The 25,689-nt window shown below is 37.2% G+C and overlaps 1 protein-coding gene across 1 annotated transcript; it reads left to right on the forward strand.

The window, feature by feature from the left end:
• Nucleotides 1–25,445, forward strand: BRMS1L (BRMS1 like transcriptional repressor). Its single transcript, XM_064658626.1, has 10 exons — nucleotides 1–215; nucleotides 7,107–7,197; nucleotides 10,477–10,604; nucleotides 13,265–13,344; nucleotides 16,876–16,972; nucleotides 17,361–17,444; nucleotides 19,936–20,000; nucleotides 21,405–21,444; nucleotides 22,142–22,268; nucleotides 23,896–25,445. The coding sequence occupies exons 1-10, from the start codon at nucleotides 80–82 to the stop codon at nucleotides 24,017–24,019; spliced, it is 972 nt and encodes a 323-aa protein (XP_064514696.1). The 5' UTR covers nucleotides 1–79; the 3' UTR covers nucleotides 24,020–25,445.
• The last annotated feature ends 244 nt before the right edge of the window (nucleotides 25,446–25,689 follow it).

A 25,689-nucleotide genomic window follows, 5' to 3' on the forward strand; every position in this document is an offset into this window, starting at 1 on the left:
GGGCGGAGCGGCCGGTGGCGGTGGCGGAGCGGCGGCGGGAAGGGCGGGCGCGGGGTCTGCAACAGCGGCGGCGACGACGATGCCGGTCCATTCCCGGGAGAAGAAGGAGAATAATCACGATGAGATGGAAGTGGACTACGGAGAGAACGAGGGCAGCAGCTCGGAGGAGGAGGAGACCGAGAGCTCATCAGTCTCCGAGGAGGGGGATAGCTCAGGTACCGCGGCCGCTTAAGGGGTGCCGCTGCCGTTCCCCCAGCGCCCAGCTCTGCCCCAGGGACACACCGGTCCTGTTCCCCGGCTCCGGTGGCTGCCGGTGCCCACCCCCGCCGTGACCCCGCCCCTCCGGCCCGGCCCAGCCCTAGCTTCGGCCCCGCGGCTCCTCCTCGGGCCGCCGCGCCGGCCGGGACGCAGGAACGTGGCGGGGCGCAGGGGCACGGAGCCCCGTTTCGCCCCGAGCCGCCGGCTCTGGAGCCAGCTGGCACCCGGCCTGGGGCCGGGGCGTGCTGCCCCGCTCCGTGGAAGTGCTGTGGGCTGTACCCTGCTGGGCTTGGGACCGTGCCCGCTGAGCGGGGTTCTCGCTGGGGTCTGCACTTAAGGGCTTGGCACGCATACATACATACATATACACATATACATACGTGTGCATGCACACACACGTGTGTGTACGTGTATATACGTATGTATTTCTTCGTATGCAAACAATTAGGTGTTTTCAGACCTGTCTTTGAGGGGATATTGGAAGCCCTTGGCAATACCATTGGCCTCCTTTGCTAATCATTTCAGTTTCTGCTCTGCTGAAGGTCCTTTCCTTTTTCCGTAGCTTCCTTCTGGACTGTAGATTTGGAATTACATTAGTAGGTGAAATCTAGCTTTAAAAAATTACTTTTTCTATGCTCAATTTACAGTGTGTTGTAGAAAGGTTATGATCTATTCAAACTTTCCTTGTAATTGCTTCTTTCTGTCTTTCATCTTAACACATCTTTCCAGGTGATTCCCAGTAAAAGTTTATGGTGCCTTATTGGACTAATGCTGAAATGGAAGACTGTGGGTGGAAAGGAAGATGGCCAGAGTTAGTGAACTGTGAGAAGTCCTGACATGGACGTGGGCCAGGGCCAGTCCTGGTCCTGACATGAGTTTTCTGGCAGCTTAAGTGATTTAGAGTGGTCTGCTGGTATCCTATCCCATGCTTATACTAGCATATTGACTTGTGGCCTGAGTGCTGGAAGAAGTGGGATGCCATGAACCAGACAAATTAGGCAGCTGTGAAATTATATTTTTACATCTGTTAGTCTTGTGATTGATTTATTTGTGTGCTAAAGTCTTCAGTGTACAGTTATTTCTTAATTTTTGATGTTGAATGATCTGGGAGATCTTGAAAGTTAAATTCTAAGGCTTTTATATTCACACTGACTGATGCAGTTCAGGGAAAGCCCTGCTTTGGTGGTGCTGTGTGGACTCATGGAGCTTGTCCTCATCTGCCTGTGCATGGACTAGCAAGGTGCTGAAGCCCCACAGGTGTGGTACAGACACAGCCAAGCTCACTCTGCAGAAGTAGAATGAAGACTCTTCCAGTGCTGAGAAAGTGTGGCTACAGTACTGGGAGAGGGTATAGTCGTTCCCTTAGACCTTGATCTGAGTTAATTCTCACTCTGCACCAGAGTTGATCCCCCAGTAGAGGCCTTGGTTAATCCACAGATCCAGATAATCTGCCCATGGTTTATGCAGAGCTTCCTATTAATTTTTTTCCTTTGTCCCCTTCTTCTTCCCTATCCCCCCATATCTTTGAGCTGGCAAGTATTGCTGCTAGAACTCCATTTTACAAGTTAGGCTGCTGGTCTGTGGTGTCCACCTGGATCAAAATGCTGACTGCTACTGTCCTGCCTTTCATCCTTACCCACCCCTCCTGGTACTCTGTGCCTTCCTATCCCCTTTCTTGCTTGTTTGGCCTTTGTATGCTAAACTGTCAGAAAAATAACTCGTTGAAAAGGTAGCTAGTGAAAACATCTCAGTGAAGAGTCTGATATCTAAATGGGAGGCACTGGAGACTATGTAAACCAGTGGCTAGATAGACTGCAGCTCATTAGCAGCAGAAGGCATAAGAGGCAATTTTGTGAAAATATGTAAATATGTCTAACTTAAATCAGTTAACTGGATGCCTACATGTTTTGTGAATTTGGGACTAATGATTTGCATGTATTTAGTCTGGAGCAGGTGATTTTTAGTTCTGGGCTGTTCTCTAATCTGAGGAAGATCTTGCATCTTGTCTAACGCAATGCTACACAGGAGATGTCTTCACTCAGTGAACTGTGAACCATATCCAGATATGGGCTTGAAAGAGTCAGCAAAATTAATATAATGTAGTGATTTTATTTCTGTCTGTATTAGCTACTGATTTGGCCAAATAAGAAAAGAGAATAAGTAGTTCTGAGTAGATAGTGCTGAGGCCCCTTATCTCCAAATTAAAACCTTAGAATATCCTGAGTTGGAAGGGACTCAGAAGAATCACTGAGTCTAACTCCTGGCCCTGCACACGACAGCCCTAAGAATCACACCGTGTGCCTGAGAGCATTGTCCACATGCTTCTTGAACTCTGTCAGGCTTGGTGCTGTGACTACTTACTTCCCCTGGAAGCCTGTTCCAGTGCCCAGGTTCCCTGTGGGTGAAGAACCTTTTCCTAATATCCAACCTAAACCTCCACTGACACAATTACAGATCTACTGCTGGGGAAGGCTGATCAGTTTTTCCTTACCCCCCTTCTCTCAAAATGATTCTGTTGAAAAACAGGGCCAGAAAAATGTGCTCAAATGGTCTTGGGTTGTTTTGGTGAAACCTAACCTAGGCAGCATTTTTGTGTGCTGGTGGTTATGCTGGAATAAAAGTGAACTTGAGTTCACTTTTGGGTACCAGGACAAGCAACTGGAAGTGATCTGTTGGCAAAGCATACCTGATGCTGTGCTATTTGCAAAGCAACCTTCTCCTTTCCTTTCAGATGGGACTTATGAAAGCATGCTTCAGTTCTGTTATTATCAGAATTGTACATGAACTCAAAAGGGAATACTGTATTTTGGATAAGAAATTCATGGAGATAGCTTTTCAAGAAGTTCTGATACACGAAGTTTGTTACATCTTTCAGGAGAAGGCAGAGAGAGGATAAAGGAGGAATATCCAAGCATATTGGGCAGTAGGTGGGTGAGGCACAGAGTTGTTAAGGTCTCGTTGATGAGGTCCAGGAGCAACACTGCAACAAAACCCACTACTTACTTTGCCCATCTTAGCCTTCCAGTTTGTATTGTAGCTAGATGCCATCTGGGAATGCCCTTTCTTTATCTCTTATTCTAGCTAATCTTTATGTCTGAGAAAATGTAATTTTCTGTGGGAGAGTTTGGTATAACGTGTAAACTTAGCTTTTTCTCTCCCAGCTTCCTGGCTGTAGTGAGAGAATTGGCTCTGTTAGTTTCAGCTTTGAAGTTAGCTCTTTTTCAAAATTTGCCTGGTTTCCTCTTTGTAGTTCTGTTATTTGGTATTTCTAATGAAAACTTTGAAGTTTACATGTCCTCTAAGACGCTTTGGCTGATTTTTATTGAAGGCAAATATTTCTGTTGTTTTGTCCTTATCTTGCTTTCTTCTGGGATTAGGAAGGAGTAATTGTGTTTTAGTGAATGTAATCTATGAGTGTGTCTTTAAAACAACACAAGAAGCTCTCCAGATAATTTCTGTTGCATTCCACAGAGAAATGCTTTTAAGGGAGCACTTTAAATGTGATGATTACAGGAAATTATATGCTTGTCTTAGTGTCTTGACAAATATGAACATACTCCATGGCAGCATATTGCTCCTACGGACATAAGATAATTAGCACCACAAGAAACAAGTCTTAATTGAAATTAGTAATGTATTTTTTTTGGTGTTAAATTTGTCTTCTGCTTTACTTGCATTCAGCCTTTTTTTTTCTTCCCCTCCAGTAGATGCCTGACAATACAAAAGGTGCTGTTAAAAGAAGCATGAGTTGTCCTATCCTGTTCCTTTTGACATTATGTATTTAGTAAAGGTTTTTTATTGACTGGGATTTAGAATAGCATATTAGAGATGAATAAAAAAAGCCACAAGTTATGATTACCATCCTAGAGGAGAATTTGGCCATTTTTTAAGCACTTTATGTAGGCCAAGGCTTATTAAAAAAAGCTATTTTAGGTGCTGTTACATTTTAAGTACTATGTGGGGGGTTTTATCTTTAAACCAGGCTGCCCTAATTACCATGCTGGACTGCTTGAACATAGTAGGAAAAAAGTGACTGTGATTTTGGAAGTGTTTAAAAGTACCTTAAATACTTAGTGCAGTATGAAAGTATGTGGGAAATCTGAGGTGTTGAGACAGGATGGGCCTATCAGCAAATGTTTTAATATGAAATGAGCAATCCCACCTCTCAACTGGAAAGCTGTGAGATTTGATCCTAAAACCTTTTACTTTTTCAGCACTCCATATTCTCTAGTCAGTATGTTGTTTAAGGCCATGGGGAAGAAATTTCGTAAATTATATCCATTAAAGATATTTCAGGACTCTAAAAATCATCATTTTATGAATCTTACTGGAGGCAGAATAAAGATGAAACAATTTAAGAGTGAATGCGAATTAGCATGTGAATTGACATTCAGTATGAATGATAGGTAGAATGTAGACTTCTAGACAGAAAGTCAGCTGAGGGGAGACTGGAGAGTTATGTGTTATTTCAATATCTACAAGAGAGTCAGCTGTGCCCTCAGATGCCAGTGCATAACAGTTTCCTTGCAACACAAGTTTAAAATGTAAAATGCAGTCCCCTTCCCCTCCAACAGTAGGTGTGCACTGATCTTCAGCCAGGGTTACAGTTCTAATAGTTTTCTTTGCTTTGTAGTCCTTAAACATATATAAACAATAAAATTCATATTAACTTAAGAAAAGCTTCTGAGTGAATTCCTTACTAAAACATACCTAGAACAAAAGGCATGTTTGAGAATAAAGTGGGAAAACTACTGGTATCCCAGTGCTTGTTGCTGTTTGGTTTCACAGGGAGGTGCCTTCAAACTTTAAAGAAGCTTTATTTTTATAGCACATAAATGCTTTAGACAACTCTTTGAGTAATATGATTGCCACATTCCTTAAATCTGACCAAGCCGAAAGTTGACGGAGCAATTTTGCTTGAGTATTGCATTGGACAGCCAAATAAAACTTTGTTCTTTAATCTAATTTCCAGCCTGATTCTGGTTCTGCCTTATTTTTGAGAACAATATTTGATATAAAGTAGTATCTCTTAACAGCCTGATATGTTCTTCCTCCACCCTCCCCATTCAATGTATTTAAGTTCTGTCTTTAAATTTTCTTGCTCTGCTTTCAAATACTTCAGGTTATATTTTGTTTTAAAACTTTATAGGCACTTTTTTGATTGTACTAACTGTAGTACAACAGACCATACTAGGTCTTTAACTTGGAGTCATAGGTGCCATTGTAGTACACATTGGTATGCTCTGCTGCCTGCTGGTTTTCATATCCAGATAGAGAGGGCTAGTGTAGTTTTTAGTCCTAAAAGCTTGTGATGATTTCAGAAACAAGTTAAGTGCAGAAATCGTCACACACTGAGAAGTCTGAGTAGACATCTGAGTTAATCAGATCCTTCCAAGTAGCAGTGGCCCTGAAGCTACTCCTTTCACCTCATCACCTTTACAGATTGCCATACTCTTTTGGAAAACAACGAAAATGAAGACTTGCATGCGGGCGTTCTGTAGTTGGTGTAGGAGACAGCGTAAAGAAGTTAAACATGTTTATTGGAAAAATGTGAGGAAGAAACAAAAAGCTCAGAGTTGTTTATGGTCCAGAGGAGTGAGTCCAGGCTACTGGTTTCAGGATTCCACTTTGCCTTTCTGTAGGATATTTTTTGCCAGAGTAAATGCTTACATAGATATGACCTCCTTAGGACAGTGCCTTCTCTTAAACACCTGGTCTGTTTGCACCCTTTCAGCCCCAGTTCCTAACTGCATGGCCATCCTTTCTGAATGCTTCCTACAGCTTGATAACAGATCAACTGTACTGTAACTGTTGAGAGCTAATTCCTGCAGATACTGCTGCTATAAAGTAGTTTCACATATCTGATTTTTAATAAGGCTTAATGAAGCCTTTTTTTTTTTCTTCTGGGAAGGGTGGGAAACAATCAAGAATTTTGTATCTTAGTTTTTCAGCTTTCTAGTCTAAGAAATGGCAGTGGAGATAACTGATGTTCAGTAACATCAGATGTCTCAACAGAGTGGCAAAATTTTTGGCAAAACAATTGGTATTTATTATACTTTTTCTTCCCAAGCTAAATTAAAAAAAAAAAATCAGGAATATAAATTAAATCAAAAACCATGGAAAGAGTTTAATGTTAATTACTCTCGCTGCATAAAAGCATATAAAGTCAAGTTTCTGCAAAGTTCTAGACTTTTCAGGTTAAGAAATATTTCTTTAGAAATGCAGCCATTTCAAATGGTCATTACAATGAACTACAGATATTTTTACAATTATATTTCGACTTCAAAGATCTCTTCAAATTGCACAGGATGAAACCTATTTCAAAACCATGTGTTATTTTTTCTTTAAAGAATTTTAATAAAACAAACCTTGAATTTTATATGACAAATGTAATGTTGCTTGCATTCCAGGGATGGCTTTTGTTTATACTGACTCAGGATATACTTGAATTTTCAGTGGTGCCTAGTAATTTCTCGTGTTAATTGGTATCTTTCGTCTGGTATGATATACAATGTTTAGTTTTTCTGTTTCATGCGTTCTTATGTACACTTTGTATTATCACTCTTGAAATTTAACCTCTTGAGGTCTTACAGTGCTGTTGTTTCCTGTTTTGAGAAAAAAGAATTACTGTTTATGGAGTTTATTCTAAAATTAGGTCTAAGTTTCTTACTTTGTAGCTTATATGACAAGTGATTTCTCATATTCTGCTCTACATGAATAATAATATAAGGGGATAAACTGCTCATGGCTAGCTATAATTCTGGGTTTCTTCATATTCGCTAGAAATAAAATATCCAGTTTATTTGGTTATATATTACATTGTTCAAAATTATTCTTTTTATTCTTAGAAATGGATGATGAGGACTGTGAAAGAAGAAGAATGGAGTGTTTAGATGAAATGTCCAATCTCGAAAAGCAATTTACAGACCTTAAAGATCAGTAAGTATTTTCATGTTTTAAGTGCCTCATTTGGCAATCCATTCCATGAAAATATTGTGTGCAGCTGGTGTTTTTTTCATGTATGTGAATGCTACTTTTGGAGGAGAATAAGGATTGGGAGTTCTGAAATTATTTGCGTGCAGTTGCTTTAGAATAATTTTATGTATTTATATTTTCTTTTTTTTTTTTTTCCGTAGGGATAATTTTGAAATGTTTTTGTTGTGAAGGGCTGGTGTGGGTCTATTGCATCAAACTCCTTAGTAGATCTAAGGAATTGTGATTTTAGGGGAATTTATTTATTTATTTACTCAATGTCTTATTGTTTTATATATGTAGGACAGACTTAAGTACTGTTTTTGCTAAGTAAGAAATTAGATTTGGGTTTTGGTTTTTTTTTTACGGGATAGTGCAGTACTTTTTGTAGTTGGTACCAATGAAAGTTTCTTGTGGTTGCTGCAAACCAGATACCAGTACTAAATAAAATGAAAATGCTGTTACCTCTCTGTAGTTTGCCATCATGGCTAGGCTTTGCGAATGAAGATTAGTAGTTTGCCATAATACCTACATAAACAGTAAAAACCTGCTAAGTAGAAGAGATGAAATTAATAGCCACAGTTATCAAAAGTGATTGTCATTTGTATTACAGCCAGATATTTGTATCATAGAATCATTAAAGTTGGAAGAGACCTCTAAAATCATAGAGTCCAACCACTGACCTAACAATGCCAGGTCCACCACAAAACCATGTCTCTGAGCACTATATCTACACATTTTTCTGAACACTTTCAGAGACAGTGATTCCACCACTTCCCTAGGCAGCCTGTTCCAATGCTTGATCACCCTTTCAGTGAAGAAATTTTTTCTAATATCCAGTCTAAGCCTCCCCTGGTGCAGCTTGGGACTATTTCCTCTAGTCCTGTCTCTTTTTACCTGGGAGAACAGAAACATCTGTTCCAGTTTAAATTTGTGGTAATTTGGCAACTAACTTAAGGTACCTGGCAAGTGAAACTTTAACAAGACCCAGTCTATTCATGGGCATATCCTTGAATTGAAAACCTAGACAGTTGTCATGCTTTAGATGCGCCTTTATGTTGTGAGATATTTCTTTCTGCTACAGAACTGAGACATACAACTTGCTTTGTATAACAGGATACTGTGAGGTCTGGAAACAATAGGGTCTGGAAAGAATTGCTTAACAAGAAATTCCTTGCTGCGGTGCCTAGAGAAGATTGTTTGTACTTCTATTTATTTGGCTGTGCGTGAAGAAACCTGGGAAATGGAACCAACTGAAACCAGTCAGTACTGACTGGTTTGGCATTTGGAAAACTGTTAGCTTTTGAGGTCAGCCCTACTCTTCCATCTGTCCAACAGCTTGGATGACTGAAAACAGTTTGTGGAAACAAACCTTTAATGAGTGAATATGAAAGAGGGTGGTCATCAGAGGAAGGAAACAAGTATTTTGGGGGGTTTAGGTGTTTGAGGAGTGGTAAAGCTATGGTATACAGAAGAAGGCATTGCGTAGACACATTGGCTAGTTGAGAGATAGAGGTATTTGTATGGGCTAGGAGAACAGTGATGGTGGGAATAATAGAAAAGGACCATTAGAATGATGGAAGAAGGATTATAGGGAGAAGTGGCTGTGAGTAGGGAGATGATGAAGTTGGGAAAGAAGAAAAAGATGCATAAACAATGGGATTTTTAGTCACAACCAACAGCAGAGATGATGTAATGATTGGGAAACTGCATTTGGATGCTATAAGTAGAATTTGCAGTGGTTGGTAGTATTTATCCATTTTAGGCAAATCACTGTTTGAAAGTACTGGATAAATAGTTATAGTTCATCAACTGCTGCACGGTACCAAGTGCACCCAGTCTATAAGTGCTTGCTCTTATGTAGCTGGTCCTTGGTGCTGTATAGTCAAATGTTAGTGACTGACCCAGTGCACTCTGCATCCAGGCTTATGTTCTAGCTAAATCATTCTGCTGTAGCTCTCTGTTAACCACCACGTGCATAGCATGCTCATCGGGGATTGAGCCCAGCAAAGTGGGGTTTGATCAGCTGCAGGCTGTGTCAGTTGACTGCAGGACAGATTGCATGTATCATACTCTTAACAGGTTGCAGGTAAGAGGTAGCAGAGTGATCACTGATGACAACTCTGTAGGTCAAGCATGTGTACCTAACCTAGCAGTAGTCAAAGTAAGAAGAGGAGCAAGCTGGTGGCAGATGAACAGGCAGTTATTTCTCAAGGGGGTCTTGGTGTATTAGTATACATAAACTTTATTTTTTCTAATTACTTAACTTGTGGACTTTAAATAAGTAAAAAAGCAGCATCCTTGGCCCAAGGACATCTGTTGTATCTGTATAAACAGATAACATCTGATGTGTTCTTAACACTTAGAGAGTTTGTACATGTTTAATTTTACAGCTTTTGATTGTGCGGTGTAAGGTAAAAAATGAGATAAGGAGAAGTCAGTTATATTGATGTTTCTAACATTGAACATTATATTTATCAGTTACAGTAGGTGGGGCTGTATTGAGATTGAAATCTTTGTAATTGGTATTACATTAAATTCTACAAAAAGTGCAAGTAGGTTGCTTCATTGTCTGCCAGTAAATATCAACTTTTATAGGAGGACTGAATTTCAGGTAGAATAAAAATGCTTTAAATACTCTTCCTTTTGGCAGGAATGGAAGATATCAGTTAGAAATCATACTGTGATATTTGTGATAGTGTGCAATATGTGGATTTTCACAGGAGATGAAATGAGTGTTACCTCAGTAAGAGTCTGCCCATGTTTTATGGTAGCATGGGAGCAGATATGTGAACACAAAAGTGAATGGTTGTTTCTATCCACGAAATGTCTGTCTTTCTCTCTCACGACATAAGCCAGTTCATTTTAATGTATTGTAGAGGATAGCTTTACGTGTCCTCTTCCATGTTGATTCACATCCTACTGCATTTCAGTCCTATAAACAGACATGCAGTTTTTTCTTCTTCCTTAGAGATGGAGATACATACACTTCTAATTGTTTACACTCACTTTCCAGAAAGGCTTAATAGACATGAATAGAATATTTCAAAAAGAAAATATGTCTTGAAAAATTCAAATGCTAAAAAATCTTCACTTTGCTTCAGTGTTCCATAGCATTAACAAAGGAATGACAAAAGAACAGCTCTGTTAAAAATATTTCTTCCACCTTGTGTTTTCTTCTAAATAAAATACATATGAATACATACTTTTAAATAAAATACATATTTTCATTTCTATTTTTTTAAGACTCTACAAAGAAAGATTAAGCCAAGTGGATGCAAAACTACAAGAGGTCATAGCTGGAAAAGCACCTGAATATTTAGAACCACTGGCAGCTTTACAAGAAAATATGCAAATCCGAACCAAGGTGGCAGGTAGGCATGTAAAATGAGTATTGCTGTTTTAAAGTATAAACTTCCTATGCAATTTAAGGCCAATCTTCTCTTTTCTTTAGAACTGTTGAAGGAGTATGTTTTAAAGTTAGAAATACTGTGGCATGATTTTAAATGTAAAGTAGTTTCCAAGTAAAAATGAGTAAGTTGCTTACCTCTTTGCATAAGTTGCCTGATAACATCAAATTAAAAATATGGCTTTTTTATGTTTCATTTACTAGCTGCCTGTCTTTGGGTAGTAAGTACAAAATTACTGAGTTGAAAACTAATAATTTTTATTAGTCAGAAGATTTGGGATCAAGTCTACACAGTGGTCACTGTTGAAGAGATATGTAGGTTCTGTCTCATGAAGTGCTTGCCAGATCATCTTAGATGACCATGTTTTTTCCTGCTCTTCTAGTCTCTGTCTCTTCTGCTTCTCTGCTCCCATCTTCCTGTTCCATCTAGGGAAGAAGAAAAACCCTATCCTTGACAGCTTTGATCTAAGCTGAATTTTAATTATTAAAACTAATGTTTAGATAGGCTTTTATGCTCATAGAAGAAGAAGGCAAGAACTTTGATCTTCTTCCACTATGCAACCGTATATAATCATATGGAGTAGTGGTATTATGGAAAGACAAAGTTCTGTACTTCTCTACTGTAAATTTGTTTCATATTACAGCTTGACTCCCTTAGGAGTAATTCTGCTGTCCAAGGGTTACGTAGTACAGACTGTCAGAGATCCAAAAGGCAGACAGTCATGATCTCTCTAGCCAGAGAAGCTATACCACTGTCTTTTCTAAGAAACTTAGCAGAAACATCGTGCAGCCAAACTGAAAATGGCAAACCTTCTTATACTTTTCATAATACAGTTTCAGTGCTACTCAGTATGTCTTATTGGTACTTTTAACTTTGAGAATTTGAAATCTTTTGATCAATTGCATTTCTCTCCCTCCAGCTCTTTTCTGTAATGCTTTTTCTCAGCTGCTGACCCAGAATTTCTGGGTTTTAAGTTCTTAACCCAAATTTATGTGACTAGTCCTAAGTAGCCCCCTTCTGCTTTGCAGAAGGATTGTGGGTGAACTTGCAGAAGGTTTGGTATAAAAGCAACGATAATCCAGGCTTTCGATTTTCAATTTTAAATGTGATTGTCCATCTGTGCTTTCATGTAGGTGGCTATGGATATGCATTTTACATGTTCTCCTGATTGGTCTTCAGCAGCACTGAAGGTCCATGTTCCAATGTAAAAAAAGCCCAGCATAAAAACTGCAGTTTCCTTGAGGCTGAGAATAGAAACCAGGTTTTCTTTAACTTTTTGTCCCCAACTAAATGAATTTGATAAAATTATTCTATTTGAGAGCCTTGACTGTTACCTGAGAGAGGGGAGAAGAAGGTGAAAAATCCCCAAACTAAACTATGTTTAGCTAAACTTTGAATATAATTGCATCTGTGGTAGAAAAAACCCTTGTGTTTCGCTGCTCTCTAAGGCACTATTAGAACAAAATATGGATCTCGACTATTTCAGCAAGTCAGAAATACAATAGAACTGTTCATAATTGTGTTGTTCATTTTCAGGCAAATAAGCAGTGACCTAGGTATGCCAGTCAGCCATAAATATAAAAAAATCCAGCATAACATAGCAATGTAAGAAAAGAACATTTCAAATTCTAGATCAAAAATGACTTCACAGCAGAAAGAAGCCTTAATACTTGGAGGTTTATTTTTCAGAGGAATTGCTGGTAGTAGTGTTGTTCCTCTTGTGCTGTGTTCATTTATTGTCAGTTGAATTCTAAGGGGAAGTTGGTTTTGGAAGTTGTTCTGTTGCGAGATACCACCTGCGTGTGTGCAAACTTAACTCCTCAGGTTTCTAATCTGAAACCATTTAAGTATTTTGTGTTGAATGCATTGAATATATTACATCAAGTTCTGTCTCTGCTTACCAGATACTTACATTTCAGATAACTCAGATTTTTTCAGCTGTCTGTTTAGTGGACATATTTTCAGAAATGCTCCTAATGCTTAGAAGCGGTATGCTTTGTATCACAAAATGACTATTTCTGAGAATGGAACAGTCTTGTTAATTAATTTAATTTATTAAGGTCATGCATTATAAAGTAATATTATAATATTAATTTGTTTAATTTACTAATTTATTTAGCTTATTAGTTTATTTAATTAATTTATATTAATTAATTTAATTAATTAATTTAATTAATTACCAAAAATTAATTTGGAAAACCTTTTTCTTTCAATCGGTTTTCTAGCTATCTTAAAACCTTATCTTAAAACTTTAAAGTCTAATTGGAAAATAGAAGAGACCATTTAGTATTTGATTTCGAAAACTGATGATATCCAGGATAACTTGATCAGATATATGAAACAGACCTATTTTGTGAAGTTAGCATGACCACTGGTGTAATTTATTGACTGACAGGGGAAGGAGTTAAAATGGGATTTATTTTTTCTCACATCTTCAGAATTAAGGATTTACTTGTTCTTATTTTTACTCTTTAAAAAAGCCAGGCACTGTAAGTGCCTAATATAATATATCTGTATTTTCCACTATGTGCATTTTTTGGGATTTGCAGGCAGTCTTAAAAGGGAATTCTGAAATCGGATAGTTGCTAAAGAAAGTAATATTGCTATAATTTGTGTGATTACAGGTATCTATAGAGAGCTTTGTCTGGAATCTGTGAAGAACAAGTACGAATGTGAAATTCAAGCCTCTCGACAGCACTGTGAGGTTGTGCCAGCTATTTCACATTGATAACTAACCTCATCTAACTTTACTGTCTGTCATGCTTTTCTGGTTCAGTGCGTGTTTTTATTATTGCAGTTATTTGCTATTTGAATGCAATTGCCATGTGATATTTAAGTCCAGGTAAGAGGTTATTCAAAGCATCTAAAAATTAGAATCGCAGAATATGCTGAGTTGGATGGGGACCCTCCTGACTCTGCACAGGACACCCCAGAAATCACACCATGTGCCTGAGATCATTGTCCAAACACTTCTTGAACTCTGTCAGGCTTGGTCCTGTGACCACTTCTCTAGGAAGCCTGTTCTGCTGTCCAACCACCCTCTGGGTGAAGAATCTCTTTTAATATCTGACCTAACCTCCCCTGACACAACTTCAGGCCATTCCCTCAGGTTCTGTCACTGGTCACCACAGAGGAGAGATCAGTGCCTGCCCCTCCTCCTTCTCTCATGAGGAAGTTGTAGACTGTGATGAGGTCTTCCCTCAGTCTCCTCCAGGCTGAACAGACCAAGTGACCTCAGCCACTCCTCAAGGCCCTTCACCATCTTCATTGTCCTCCTTTGGGTGTTCTTCAATAGCTTAATATCTTTCTTATATTGTGGCGCCCAAAACTGCAGACAATACTCGAGGTGAGGCCGCACCAGTGCAGAGCAGAGCAGGACAATCCTGTCCCTTGACTGGCTGGCGATACTTTGCCTGATGCCCCCCAGGACACGATTGGCCTTCCTGGCTGCCAGGGCACTGCTGACTCATATTCAACTTGCCATTGACCAGGACCCCCAGGTCCCTCTCTGCAGCACTTCTCTCCAGTCTCTTGTTCCCTGGTCTATACACTCAACCAGGCTTGCCCTATCCCAGGTGCAGAATCTGGCACTTTCCTTTGTTGAACTTCATATGGTTGGGGATTGCCTAGTCCTCTGATTTTTGAGGTCTCTCTGCAGGGCCTCCCTGCCTTCGAGGGAGCCAATAGCTCCTCCCAATTTACTTTCATTGGCAAACTTAGTTAGTATTCCTTTGAGTCCTGTGTCCAAGTCATTAATGAAGATGTTGAAGGGCTTTTTATAAGTTTGGCTTTGCATATATATAGCTAAGTCTTCTTATTTTTCATTATCATGTTCTTATTAATAGATTCCCACGTGATTTTTTAACCTGTGTTATAAAAAGATTACCAAGAAAGTAACTAAAATATCTGACATAATTTTAGCAAAAAAACACCTTACATTTTAATAACAAAACCAAAAAAGTCTTTTTAAGATGCCTTGGACAGCTACTGATAGAACTGTCATTTCAAAAGCAGTTACAAGAAAAATATTTTACTCTCCTTAAACATAAACATTCCATTTTAAGTATCTAAATACTGTAGTATAAGCACCCAAGAACATGTATGTCCAGTGCTGTACATAGCTGCTTAGATCCTGAGGTTCTCATCATAGCCCCTCTTAGAGTTGCTTAAAGGTGTTTTCTTCTGAGTCGTTCATGGTATTCCTGAAGTCTGTGGTTCCTACTATACCAATAAAGCAAGAATGTGCATGTGTAGTTTTAAAAAGCTTTCCATTTTTCTTGATGCCTTGGGAAAAAATTAGGTACAATGAAGGACTACTCATTACTGACTGTCTTTGCTCCTGTGAATACTCCTGAGGTTGAACAGAATCCTCTAAGACTTTAATCTGTGATTGAATGATTTTTTTTGGCTATGTATTATTCCTCTTTAAGGTGGTCCTTGTCCCTTGTTTTCCTATTATGTCTACTATGAAACCTTAAGAATTCAAATATTCGCAATCCAATAAGGGTCTCTTGGGGTAAAAGCTCTTTAAGTCAGCAATGCTCCTTAGAATATAACTGTTCAGCAAGAATGCCTCTGATTCCTATAATAGCTTTTCACACCTTATTTGTCATCAAGTACTTGAAGCAGAACGTGTTTAAACACAAACAATATTTAATTTTAAAATGGATTTTTAAAATCATCTCAGAACAAGTAGCACTCATTTGTCACTTCGGGTATATATTTAAATTCCCCTTGGAAATGTTTTTTTTTATAATTAGGGGTTGAAAAATATATGAAAAGAGGTCTTTCCAATTTGAATACTTTTAACTTGAAGGGAATGATAAACATGGCGGTCATTTAGTAGAGCAGGGTTTTTTGGTTTTGTCTATTGCTCATTTGTTTTACTTTGCTCCAGCACACCATCTTGAGCATTAATAAAGGTAAATTTCTGTTGTTATGCTGTGCTGTGGGCAGGAGCAGTCGAGATGCAGACATCTGCTCATTTGGCTGTAGGGAACTGCAGCGTCTGACAGAGTCACGGTAGCAAATAGCTAGATGCAGTAACCTGTGCTGCTTACACTGTTTTTTCAATAAGTCCAAGCTCTCTGTTTTCCAGAGCTGTTAAAGGCACTGCTTGGTGAAAACGAATGTTAAAATCTAACAATCAGCTGTATTTCCTACTCATTCACTTTTGAAACGGTGCAAGCTTATGAAAGAGCAGTAAAGCCTTACTGCCTTATTTCCTGGAGGCTTGGAACTCAGCTTGATTCCAAGTTACTGTTTTAGAGAATTTAGTGGTTTTTTTGATGCTGCCTTTAAATGAGTAACTGATCTATATAGATGCTGTGTCGTTTTAGTATATCGGTCCTATGGGGTGGATTATAATGAGAGCAGTTGGCCGCAAAGTTGATTTTCTCATTCTGAAACACTTTGAGGTGGAAGAGGGTGTAGATCACACAAGATACTGTAGAAAGTTCGTATCAGAGTATGGGTTTGTTTGTCTTTTTAGATACAAAGTGCTAATGATACACCTAACATGGCAGGCAGTAGATTAATCTAATTGAATCAGAAAGGGCCTTTTAAAGGGACCAACAAGCTAACTTTTCTAAAGTAGTGCTTTAGAAATGTTTCTCACAGCTTTAAGGTAGACAATTTTGCTTTCACAGCTATCTAGATTATGTCATGTGCTCAAAATTCTGCCGTGGGAAGGTAATTTTCAGATCTATGAAAATCAACAATTATAGATACTGTGGGCATAGATGATAGTTCTCTATAAATGACTGCAGACTTGTTAATATAGGAGGCAGCTTAATAAAAAGCTTTCCAAGAAAACATTAGCTTTTGTGATTTTGTAATGAAAGGTGGCACAGAGATCACTACTTTACTGTTATTCACTGTGAATAAATCTTTGCTATCCAGAAGGAAAATACTGTGTCATAATGCAAACAGTTATTCTGGAGAGCTAGCTGCATGTTCTTATATACTTAATTATTCTTGGTACTGATATTTGATAAATATCTGACTATATTTTCACTTATGCTAAGTGAGTGTGCTGTCTTTAATGAGATAGGATCTCACACTAAGCGAGTGGATACAGGGAGATGTCATATGCTTTATGGCCTCTGAAAAATTTTCCCCTGAAGCTACTTTTACCTTCTGATGCTACCTCTTAACACTGATGCTTTAAATTGTCATATATATTTAGATGATAGAACCTAAGTGATGTAAAAAATGTGTAATCTTGCTTTTTTAGAGTGAGAAGCTTCTCTTGTATGATACCGTACAAAGTGAACTAGAAGAGAAGATTAGAAGACTTGAAGAAGACAGACATAGCATTGACATTACCTCAGGTGGATGGAAATTCAGAGTTTGGGTTTTTTGTTTGTTTGTTTGTTTGTTTTTTATCTTCTGGTGGCTACTGATTAACTGAGTGTACACAAAGTATATCTGGTGAGTTTCAGGTTATCCATTAAGATGCTATCCAGCTGTAGTCTTTGGGCAGGGGGTTGAATTTAAACTTAAATCAAACTTTGGTTTAGAAATTGTCAGCATCCCTTGAGTGTTTTGAGAATATTAATTTATGGCTGCACAATCATTTAACAGCTTCATGCTTTTCAGACACAGCATCTCACCAGAAAATGTGTTATTTTTAATTTTTGGACAATGTTTTCTGCTGTAAAAAGAGTTAAACATGTAAATGTTTCTGATTCATAGCATGTTCTTATTATATCTTTTCAGAATTATGGAATGATGAGCTCCAGTCCAGGAAGAAAAGGAAGGATCCGTTTAGTCCAGATAAGAAGAAACCTGTTGTTGTATCAGATATCCTTTTACTGAAATCGTTATTTTTTTCTAGTAGTGTTTGCAGTTTTATAGCTACTTTTATTACATCTCATTAGTAACAAGTTGAAGTGATAATGCATTATCAAAACTGATCTTTGCATGGCAGATGTTACTTAAATTAGAAAAACCGTGTTGACGCATTCCATTATGAAAATTGAAATTGAGATTTTCTTGTCTAACTACTGGTTTTATGTAGAGAATGTTTCTAAAAATTGATTTTTCTAAATCTTAAAAAAATAGAACTACGAGGCAGAAGCAAGTTAGGCATTGTGTTTGCAAAGGATAACCTGACTTGAATAAGGTGTAGCTTTGCTTCTCATACTGGAACATCTTTACCACAATGTATTACTTCTTAACAACTCCATAGACTTTAGAATCCTCTTTGATTAAGTGTTTAAAATTCAAAGAATTGAGATGGTTGGCAGGGAGGGTGTTTTTGGGGTTTGGGTTCCTGTAGAGTGAGTATAGTATTTAAGAATTTTGCATTGATGCCTTCGTGCTGCTGACAGCATGCAGTGCAGCTGAAACTTTTTAACTTTTAACACCTAAGAGACAGTATCATCCTTCTCCAGAGAAAGAAAGAGATGACTTTACAGAGTGTTCTCTCTACTCATAGTCCCTGCCTAACATTTTTATAGGACAGAGATGTGGACTCTTAGAAGTTGCCAAAATCATAGAATCATACTGTAGAATGGTTGGATTTGAAAGGGACTTAGGCAGTGACACCTTCCACTAGTCCAGGTTATTTAAAGCCCCAGCCTAACCTTGAACACTTGCAGAGATGGGGCATCCACAATTTCTCTGGACAACCTGTTGCAGTGCCTCACTACCCTATGATTTAAGAATTTCTTCCTAACATCTAACCTAAATCTCTGCTTGTTTACTTTAAAACTGTTCCCCTAGTCCTATCACTATCTGCCACTTTCTTGTGCTGAGGACTCCAGAGCTGCATGCGGCACTCCAACTGGGGTCTCGCAAGAGCGGAGTAGAAGGGGAAAATGCCCTCCCTTGAGCTGCTGGCCACTCCGCTTTTGATGGAACCCAGGATACAGTTGGCTGTCTGGGCTGCAAGCGTACGCAGTTGACTCATGTCCAGAATCGTGGAGACTATCTAAAATAGACCAACTCCTAAGTATTGACCTTGTACAGTATAAAGGCCATTTTTTTATTGTTAAGTTGCTGCAAAAAATCCTGCTCCTTTCACAAGGTTTTGTAATGTTAAGACAAGGTGGGAAGGAAGAAGTTTCTGAAAAATGTGTCATCACCGGGACACTCTCCTTCAGCATGGTTGATTTACTGGAGCACATCCCAGATGGATGATTTGTCCTAATTACGACTGTTCTTCCGTTGGGTTGTGTCACAAATTCAGTTTAGTAGAGAGATTTTTTTAACTAGTGCTTAAAAGCCAAGTGGTATTAATCAACAGTTACAAGTGGTTTCATTAGTTTCTTAGTTCCTTTAGCAATTTCGGTTCCAGGTTGTGTGAAAGTGTATTTTCTTTGGCTCTTAGTCATCATTGTCTTCAGGATGTCCATATAAATAGCATTGGATTCTGTGAATTATGAGCTACCTTGCCATTTTAGCATATATTCCAAAACAAAAATACTAACATAGTATTAGGTCTAAAATCCCAGCAGCTTCAGGCAGTTCATAAAGCTGAAAATTCTTTGTTATGAAGTAAATTAATTTGGTGGTTTTGGTTATAGTTTTTAAATAGTTGTGAACTTGTAAGTTTGTACAGACCCGTGTAAAGCAAATGGAATTTTAAGCTTGCATATTCCATTTTAGGAAATTTATTTTTTAAACATCCATAGTACCTTTTCTCTAAACTTGTTTTTCAGACATGAAATGGATAGAAACAAAGTAAAAAGTGAAGACTGTTGTAAAGGAAGAGCTGTGCTATACGGAATGTCGTTTTGAAGTTCATGTATTGTTCTAGTACACACTTTTTACTTTGCAGCTGATAGGTTAAGGAAGGGGCTTTTACCTTTCTACTTCCTGTTTTTTGAATATTTGTTATTCTTACATGTGGTGCTGACTATACTTTTCTCTCAAAGATATATGATGCAGAATGCTGTAAAAATAATTATTTTCTTAAAGCTAATACTAGTGTAGGTGCTGATTTGCAGTGGTACCTTGAAATTGCAGGGAATTTTAATCGTAACTTGAATTATTGCAAATAAGAATGATTTCTTACAACTGCCAGGAATGAAATGGTTGTATCTCAGTTGTTTATCTAATCCTCATGTTGAACTCCAGTAGTCTGAATGTCTACATTCTATTACTTACCTCTTTTAAAGTTTACTTCTAGGTTGCATAATTGAAAGATATATGTGTTTGTGTGAGCTTTTACTTCATGTAGGTATTCTTTGTGTGAAAGTTTGGAAGAACAGAGATATTACTATGTTTCTACAAACATTAGAGTAATTTTATTATTTCTGTTTAAAAGAGTTTTCCCTAACTTTTCCACGCCCCTATATAGTTTATATGTTACAAGACCTTGATATACTTGAAGACTGGACAACAATAAGGAAGGTAAGATGAAAGGATGAATGCCAGTGGCTATGGGTTTAGTTTGGGTTTGCATCTAGTCCTTTTGCTACTTGAAAATATGAAACTGTTCCTTACACAATCAAAACACAAAATCGATTTTTATTTTTTCAGTAGTCAGCTAATCCTTTCAGTTCAAGCTATGTTATTGTTACTTTTTCTGATTCTACCCAAGTAATTCAGAGTAATCCAATAAAGTGGTGTAAGAGGTTATCTCTAAAATGGGGAGTCCATAATTTTCCATGAAGAAGTGAGCCTAAAGCCTGTATTGAGTGGATCTGCTTTGTCATAGTCTAGCACAATTGGGTAGAAACTACGATAGGATAGTCTGATAGGCTTAGACTTCTTCTTTAAATGAAGATGTTTTAAAATGTATATCATATGCTATGTTTCTACATAGTAAATTTTTTTTATTCTATGAAGATTTCTATGCTTTGACCTCTCCGTATACTTTTTTTATATAAAGTGAAAAGCTGTGTTTTTCCCAGATTACAAGAGAATCCTGGTTTACAGGAAGAGAAATTTGTTAGATGAATTGATGTATTTGCTGCATAATGCCTTTTTCAGATCTTTGTAAGACTGTTGAAGGAACTTGATGTAATGAAATGCTATCCTTGCCTTGCACTTGCAGTCAGAAAGCTTCCCCTAGTACCCTCATGCTTCCCAACTTATGGAATAGCAAACTACTTAGGTGGATTCAAAAACTTAGTGGGAAATGTCTCCCATTTTGTTTCCATCCTGTTTTCTTGTACAGATTTCCTAAACAAGAAGTAAAATGTGACCTTTCTGTGTGAACTTGTCTGACTTTTCTGTTTTTATCGCATCAGAGGAAAAGACACAACATATCTTTCCCTTGAGTTCTTTTCTGTAGTTTTACATGATTTTTCTGGAAATAATTTAAAAAACCACCAGAAAACAAAAAAACAAATGAACACTAAAAAACTCCTGAGTGCTTCTTTTTTTAATCCTACTCTAGTACTGCGTGCCATCTGGAGTTTGTATGAAGGGAAATTTCTAAGCTAATAATGTATAAATCAAAAGAATAGATTGTTCATATAGCATTTTGTTTTTCAGAATGAGTTAATGTAATTTTGTATTGTTTTGACAATTACGTAACATCAATTTTGAGGATTTAATTAGAAAACCTTCAGAGTTATTTGGAATCAAAACTTACCAAAGAAGGTGGTTTTTTCACCCTCAAAATGCTTTTTTATGTAGTTACTAAATCACCATTGAACACACTTCTTTTTACATTTCCTCTCATTGTGGTTTTTGCATATAATAGCAAGTATCCTGAGCTACACTGCATGTAACTTCACAGTTAAAGCTGGCAGTTCAGAAAAAAAGACTATACTTGCTGACTGACTTCATCTTCTTTTGTGTTTCAAGGCAATGGCTACACTGGGGCCACACAGAGTAAAGCCAGAACGTAAGTAAACATTGTCTGGTTTCACAAGACAGAACTTGCTGTGTGCAATGGTGCAAACTGCATCTAGGCAGATTGTATTTATTTTAGCCCTGGTATACTGATGGAGGATGGGGTGAGGTAGCTGGAAGGTGTGGCTTTCATCTTTCCCCTCTCTCAGATGCTGATACTATTAGCTTGACTCCTGTTGTTTCTGTTAACACAAATTCTAGAAATTATCAACAAAAATTTAAACTTCTAAAAGTGGTTTACACTGCCTAATATTAGCAAGATACACTAGTGTTTGTACAAAATGAGGCAGAAAACTGAGAGCATCTGGACCTTATGGGTGTGTTCTAAAGGATTCTCACCTTCACTGCAAACTACAACCCCAAAAAAGTAGAGCCATGGGAAAGGAACTCATATTTGGCACTGAGATGAGAAGCATGTTAATGCTAGGTAAAATCAAATGTTTGGAGATGAGGAGGAAAAGGGATAGAAGGCAAGCAAGTCATAGCTTCTATTTGAAAACAAAAATATAACTTTTGTCTGACTGAAAATAAAAAGGTATCTTGCTTCCAATTTTCATGCAATTATTAAGAAACAGGCTACGTTTGGAAAAAATTGTGTATTCTCTGTAAATCATTTGATGAAAGTGTATTTAAACATCCAACTGATTTCTGTGAAGTCAATATTAAATTACTTTTATTAATCATTTTAGCACCTGTCAAATTAGAAAAGCATCTACATAGTGCTAGATCTGAAGAAGGAAGACTCTACTACGATGGAGAGTGGTACGGACGAGGACAGACGATATGCATTGATAAGAAAGATGAATGTCCTACAAGGTAAAGATTAATTAGTTTATGCAGCTCTGTACATTCATGTTACAGAATAGCTAGGATGATGGTAGCAAAGAATAAGGCCTATTTGGAAATACTGACACATCATTAACATTTAGTAGTTCACCTTGGAAGACAGGCATTACCAGAGAAGGTTGAGTGCTGGACTGGTGAGAGATTCTAGTAAAGGTTGGAATTCACTGAAGGTTTGTCAGGTTAGGATCTCAAAAAATTTGAGCTCTTACTAGTTTCTGAATAGCCTTTGAGTAATTTTTTTTTTTTTTTTAGTATCTTGGGAATCTTGCTTTGAGAATTTGATCTGTTGGCCCACCCCAAAATAATTAATTATGGAAAAACACTTTATACTGTTGAAGATAAGTTTTGTTTTCAGTTGATCAGTGCTCTGAATGAAAAGCGTTGGAACTTTTTTACGATATTTCCTTCTCTTAACAAAGGTTTTACCTGGGAACAGACTAAATATTACAGTGCAAATTTGATTGAATGTTTAAGATGTATAAATGTATTTTCTCTGTATGGATAACATTTGTAAATTCTAGAAGTGTGAACGTATTTAAAATCAAATGTATATTTTACATTTTACTGAATGGGGCAAATCAGTCTAAGCCCAGTGTTGATTAAATATGATTAAATATTAAATTAAAGGAAAATTGACTAATTTCATATAGCAGTCGTTTCATGTAAAACTGACTTTTTTTTTCTTTCTTGTATATGTTGAAGGGGAACAAATTTTGGTTGTTTGGTGATTTTGGTGTTTCTTCAGGGCTGAAACAGGAAGATATTTTAATAAACTATATATTCTGTTTGAAATTTAAAAAGTTCTGAATTAATTTAGCAGAACATAGCAGTTGTACTGGGCCAAATAAAGATCTTAGTACCTAGTGTCTGACAAAAGCCAAAAGCTGATGCTTAACAGGCAACTTCTAAGGTTGAAGAGTTTCCTAGTGGGAGTTTTGTCACACTCATTATGCACTTTATTCTATTAACTGTTTTAATCTCTGTGTTTTTGCTTTTTTTCCCTCCCCATCAATCTACTTGAAGTTATTTTTCTCCTAGGGGAGGAAGTTTTGTTCACTCTTTGTATTAAAGGTTACCACAAGGAGCATAAAAACAGGGCTCATGTAACAGCAGTTCACTAAATCGGCTTTGACTTTATTTCTTATGGTCTTGGTATAATGATTAACAGTTAAATACATTTTGTGCTTTAAATCATGGCTTCAGGCTGTTTAACTTTTTTCCAAATACTTAATATTCAATGTAATTTCAAGTATGTTTTTTTTACCATGGGTAGTTTAATGTTGTGTTTTCTATGTGTGACTATTGTTCTTTTAAAATATTTGTATACATTAAGGGTTTTCTCATAAGGAAATAAAAGAGATAGATGGCTGAAACATTAACTAACTTCACTAAAGACACATGCAATTGTCAAAGAATTCTCCTGAAACTATCCTTTAAGTGGAGCCAGTATCTTTTGGGCCTAGCACTTACAACTAATGGATAATTTCATTTACTGTATAGAAATACAGCTGAAGTTTTGAGGTTATTTTTAGCTTATAAGATTTCTAAATTTTTCTTGGTTTTCTTCCCCTGACCTTCCTTCCCTCATTTTCTCTAGTGCCATAATTACAACAATTAACCATGATGAAGTTTGGTTTAAAAGACCGGATGGAAGCAAGTCCAAGCTGTATATTTCTCAACTACAGAAAGGAAAATATTCAATAAAGCATAACCACAACTGACCTAACTGCTAACTGGATATGAAACAAGTGGTATTGCCATGCTTGATGTGCCATGGGGTGAAAGTTGTATTTAATAGTGTTTTGTATTCCTTATACATTTACAGCAGTATCTAATGTGTATTGGTTGTGCTGTATGTAAACTTCATATGAACGGCCTTCAGAAACCTGAGGGGAGGGTAAATCATGTTGACAGACATTTTGCCTCTGGATTGGGTCCTAAGGTGCATAAGGTACGAAGTATTCTCTTCAAATATAACGCTTCAGAACTTCTCACATTTGTTAAATGAAAAAAAAATCTGTTTTTTTTCCATTAGTGACCAGTTGGTGTGCAAAAAATGATAACAATAATTACCAGCAACTCATTTTGTTTTCAGTGACTGTGTCTTGTGGATGTAAATTTAGCCTGCTCAGCTGTTGCTTTTGAATAGATTGTAACATGCACAAGCATTCTTTTATCCAAAGTGGACTGATTTATTAAAACTATTGTCCTCAACAGTTCTACTAGTACTGACTGTGTTATATTTTGTAAGGTTTACTATATTGCTTGTAATGAGACAAAGCCAATATTTTGAGCTATGTTTTTTGAAGAGCACTTTTCTAGTGTCAGACCCTATTCTATAGTAACAAATCATTGGTGGTTTCTTTTTTCTTGATTGCCAGGAAAATTTATGCATAAGGTAGACAGTGTAGCTCCAACCTGTTATGTGTAGCCCACAAAGAACAACTGCGAGGATGGTTATGTAAATGCTGTTGCATGGTCTGCATGTTTGGTCCACAGTTGTATGAAATTCTATGATTCTATGAAATACTATGAATTTTTTTTTCAAGAGGAAAATATTTCCCCAGAAATCATATATTTGGGAGAATTTACACTGACTTTTTTTCACCAAAAGCTGTTTTCCAAATTTCCGTACCCCATTTCATCTTATTGTACACCAGAAGTATTTCATGCAGCTTAGGAAGCTGAATTTCATTTAACGTCTTTAAGCCACAGAGAAAAGTCCTAAATCCTTGATGTTACTGTGATGTGCTTCGAGCATCTAGAATGATAGACGGGATTGTTGAAGAATTATTAATGCGTTGGTTATGTGCACTTTAATCTCCATTTACGATGATTCTTCTTGGAGAAAGAAAGCATCCATTTGCTTTAAATGATCACAGCAAATGAGAATTTTTATTGTAACATGTAAATTAATTGTCTCTTCTAGTGCAGGGTGGTGACTACTTTCCAAATGCCAAATCAGTTTCTGCTGAGTGATGCTTTTCTACAATTGTATGACATTAATCAAATGTACATAAAGTATCGATTGATATGTTGGCTTTTAACAATATGAACTGTATGTATACAGTTGTTTGATAAACTTTTTGTAATAAAATATTTGCATTTTTTAACTTAGTATATAAATAAATGATCTGTGGTAGTGGACATCTTTTATGTTGTTTTGCTTTTTGATTTTCAATCTTGTTGGAATTGCTGATATACCAAATGCTAAAGGGAAATATTTTTAAATTTTCAGAAGGCCTAAAGCTTTTAAAGACCTTTGACTTGCACTTTTTTCTTTTGAATTTTGAGAGCTTGTATGTATAGATTGATTGTTTTTACAATATTTAAAAAACATATCATGAAGCTTTATTCTGGGCTGTTTATAAATCAGATGTAAGCACTGTTA

Source organism: Pseudopipra pipra, chromosome 6 (genome assembly GCF_036250125.1).
Source record: "Pseudopipra pipra isolate bDixPip1 chromosome 6, bDixPip1.hap1, whole genome shotgun sequence".
Classification (NCBI taxonomy): Eukaryota; Metazoa; Chordata; class Aves; order Passeriformes; family Pipridae; genus Pseudopipra; species Pseudopipra pipra.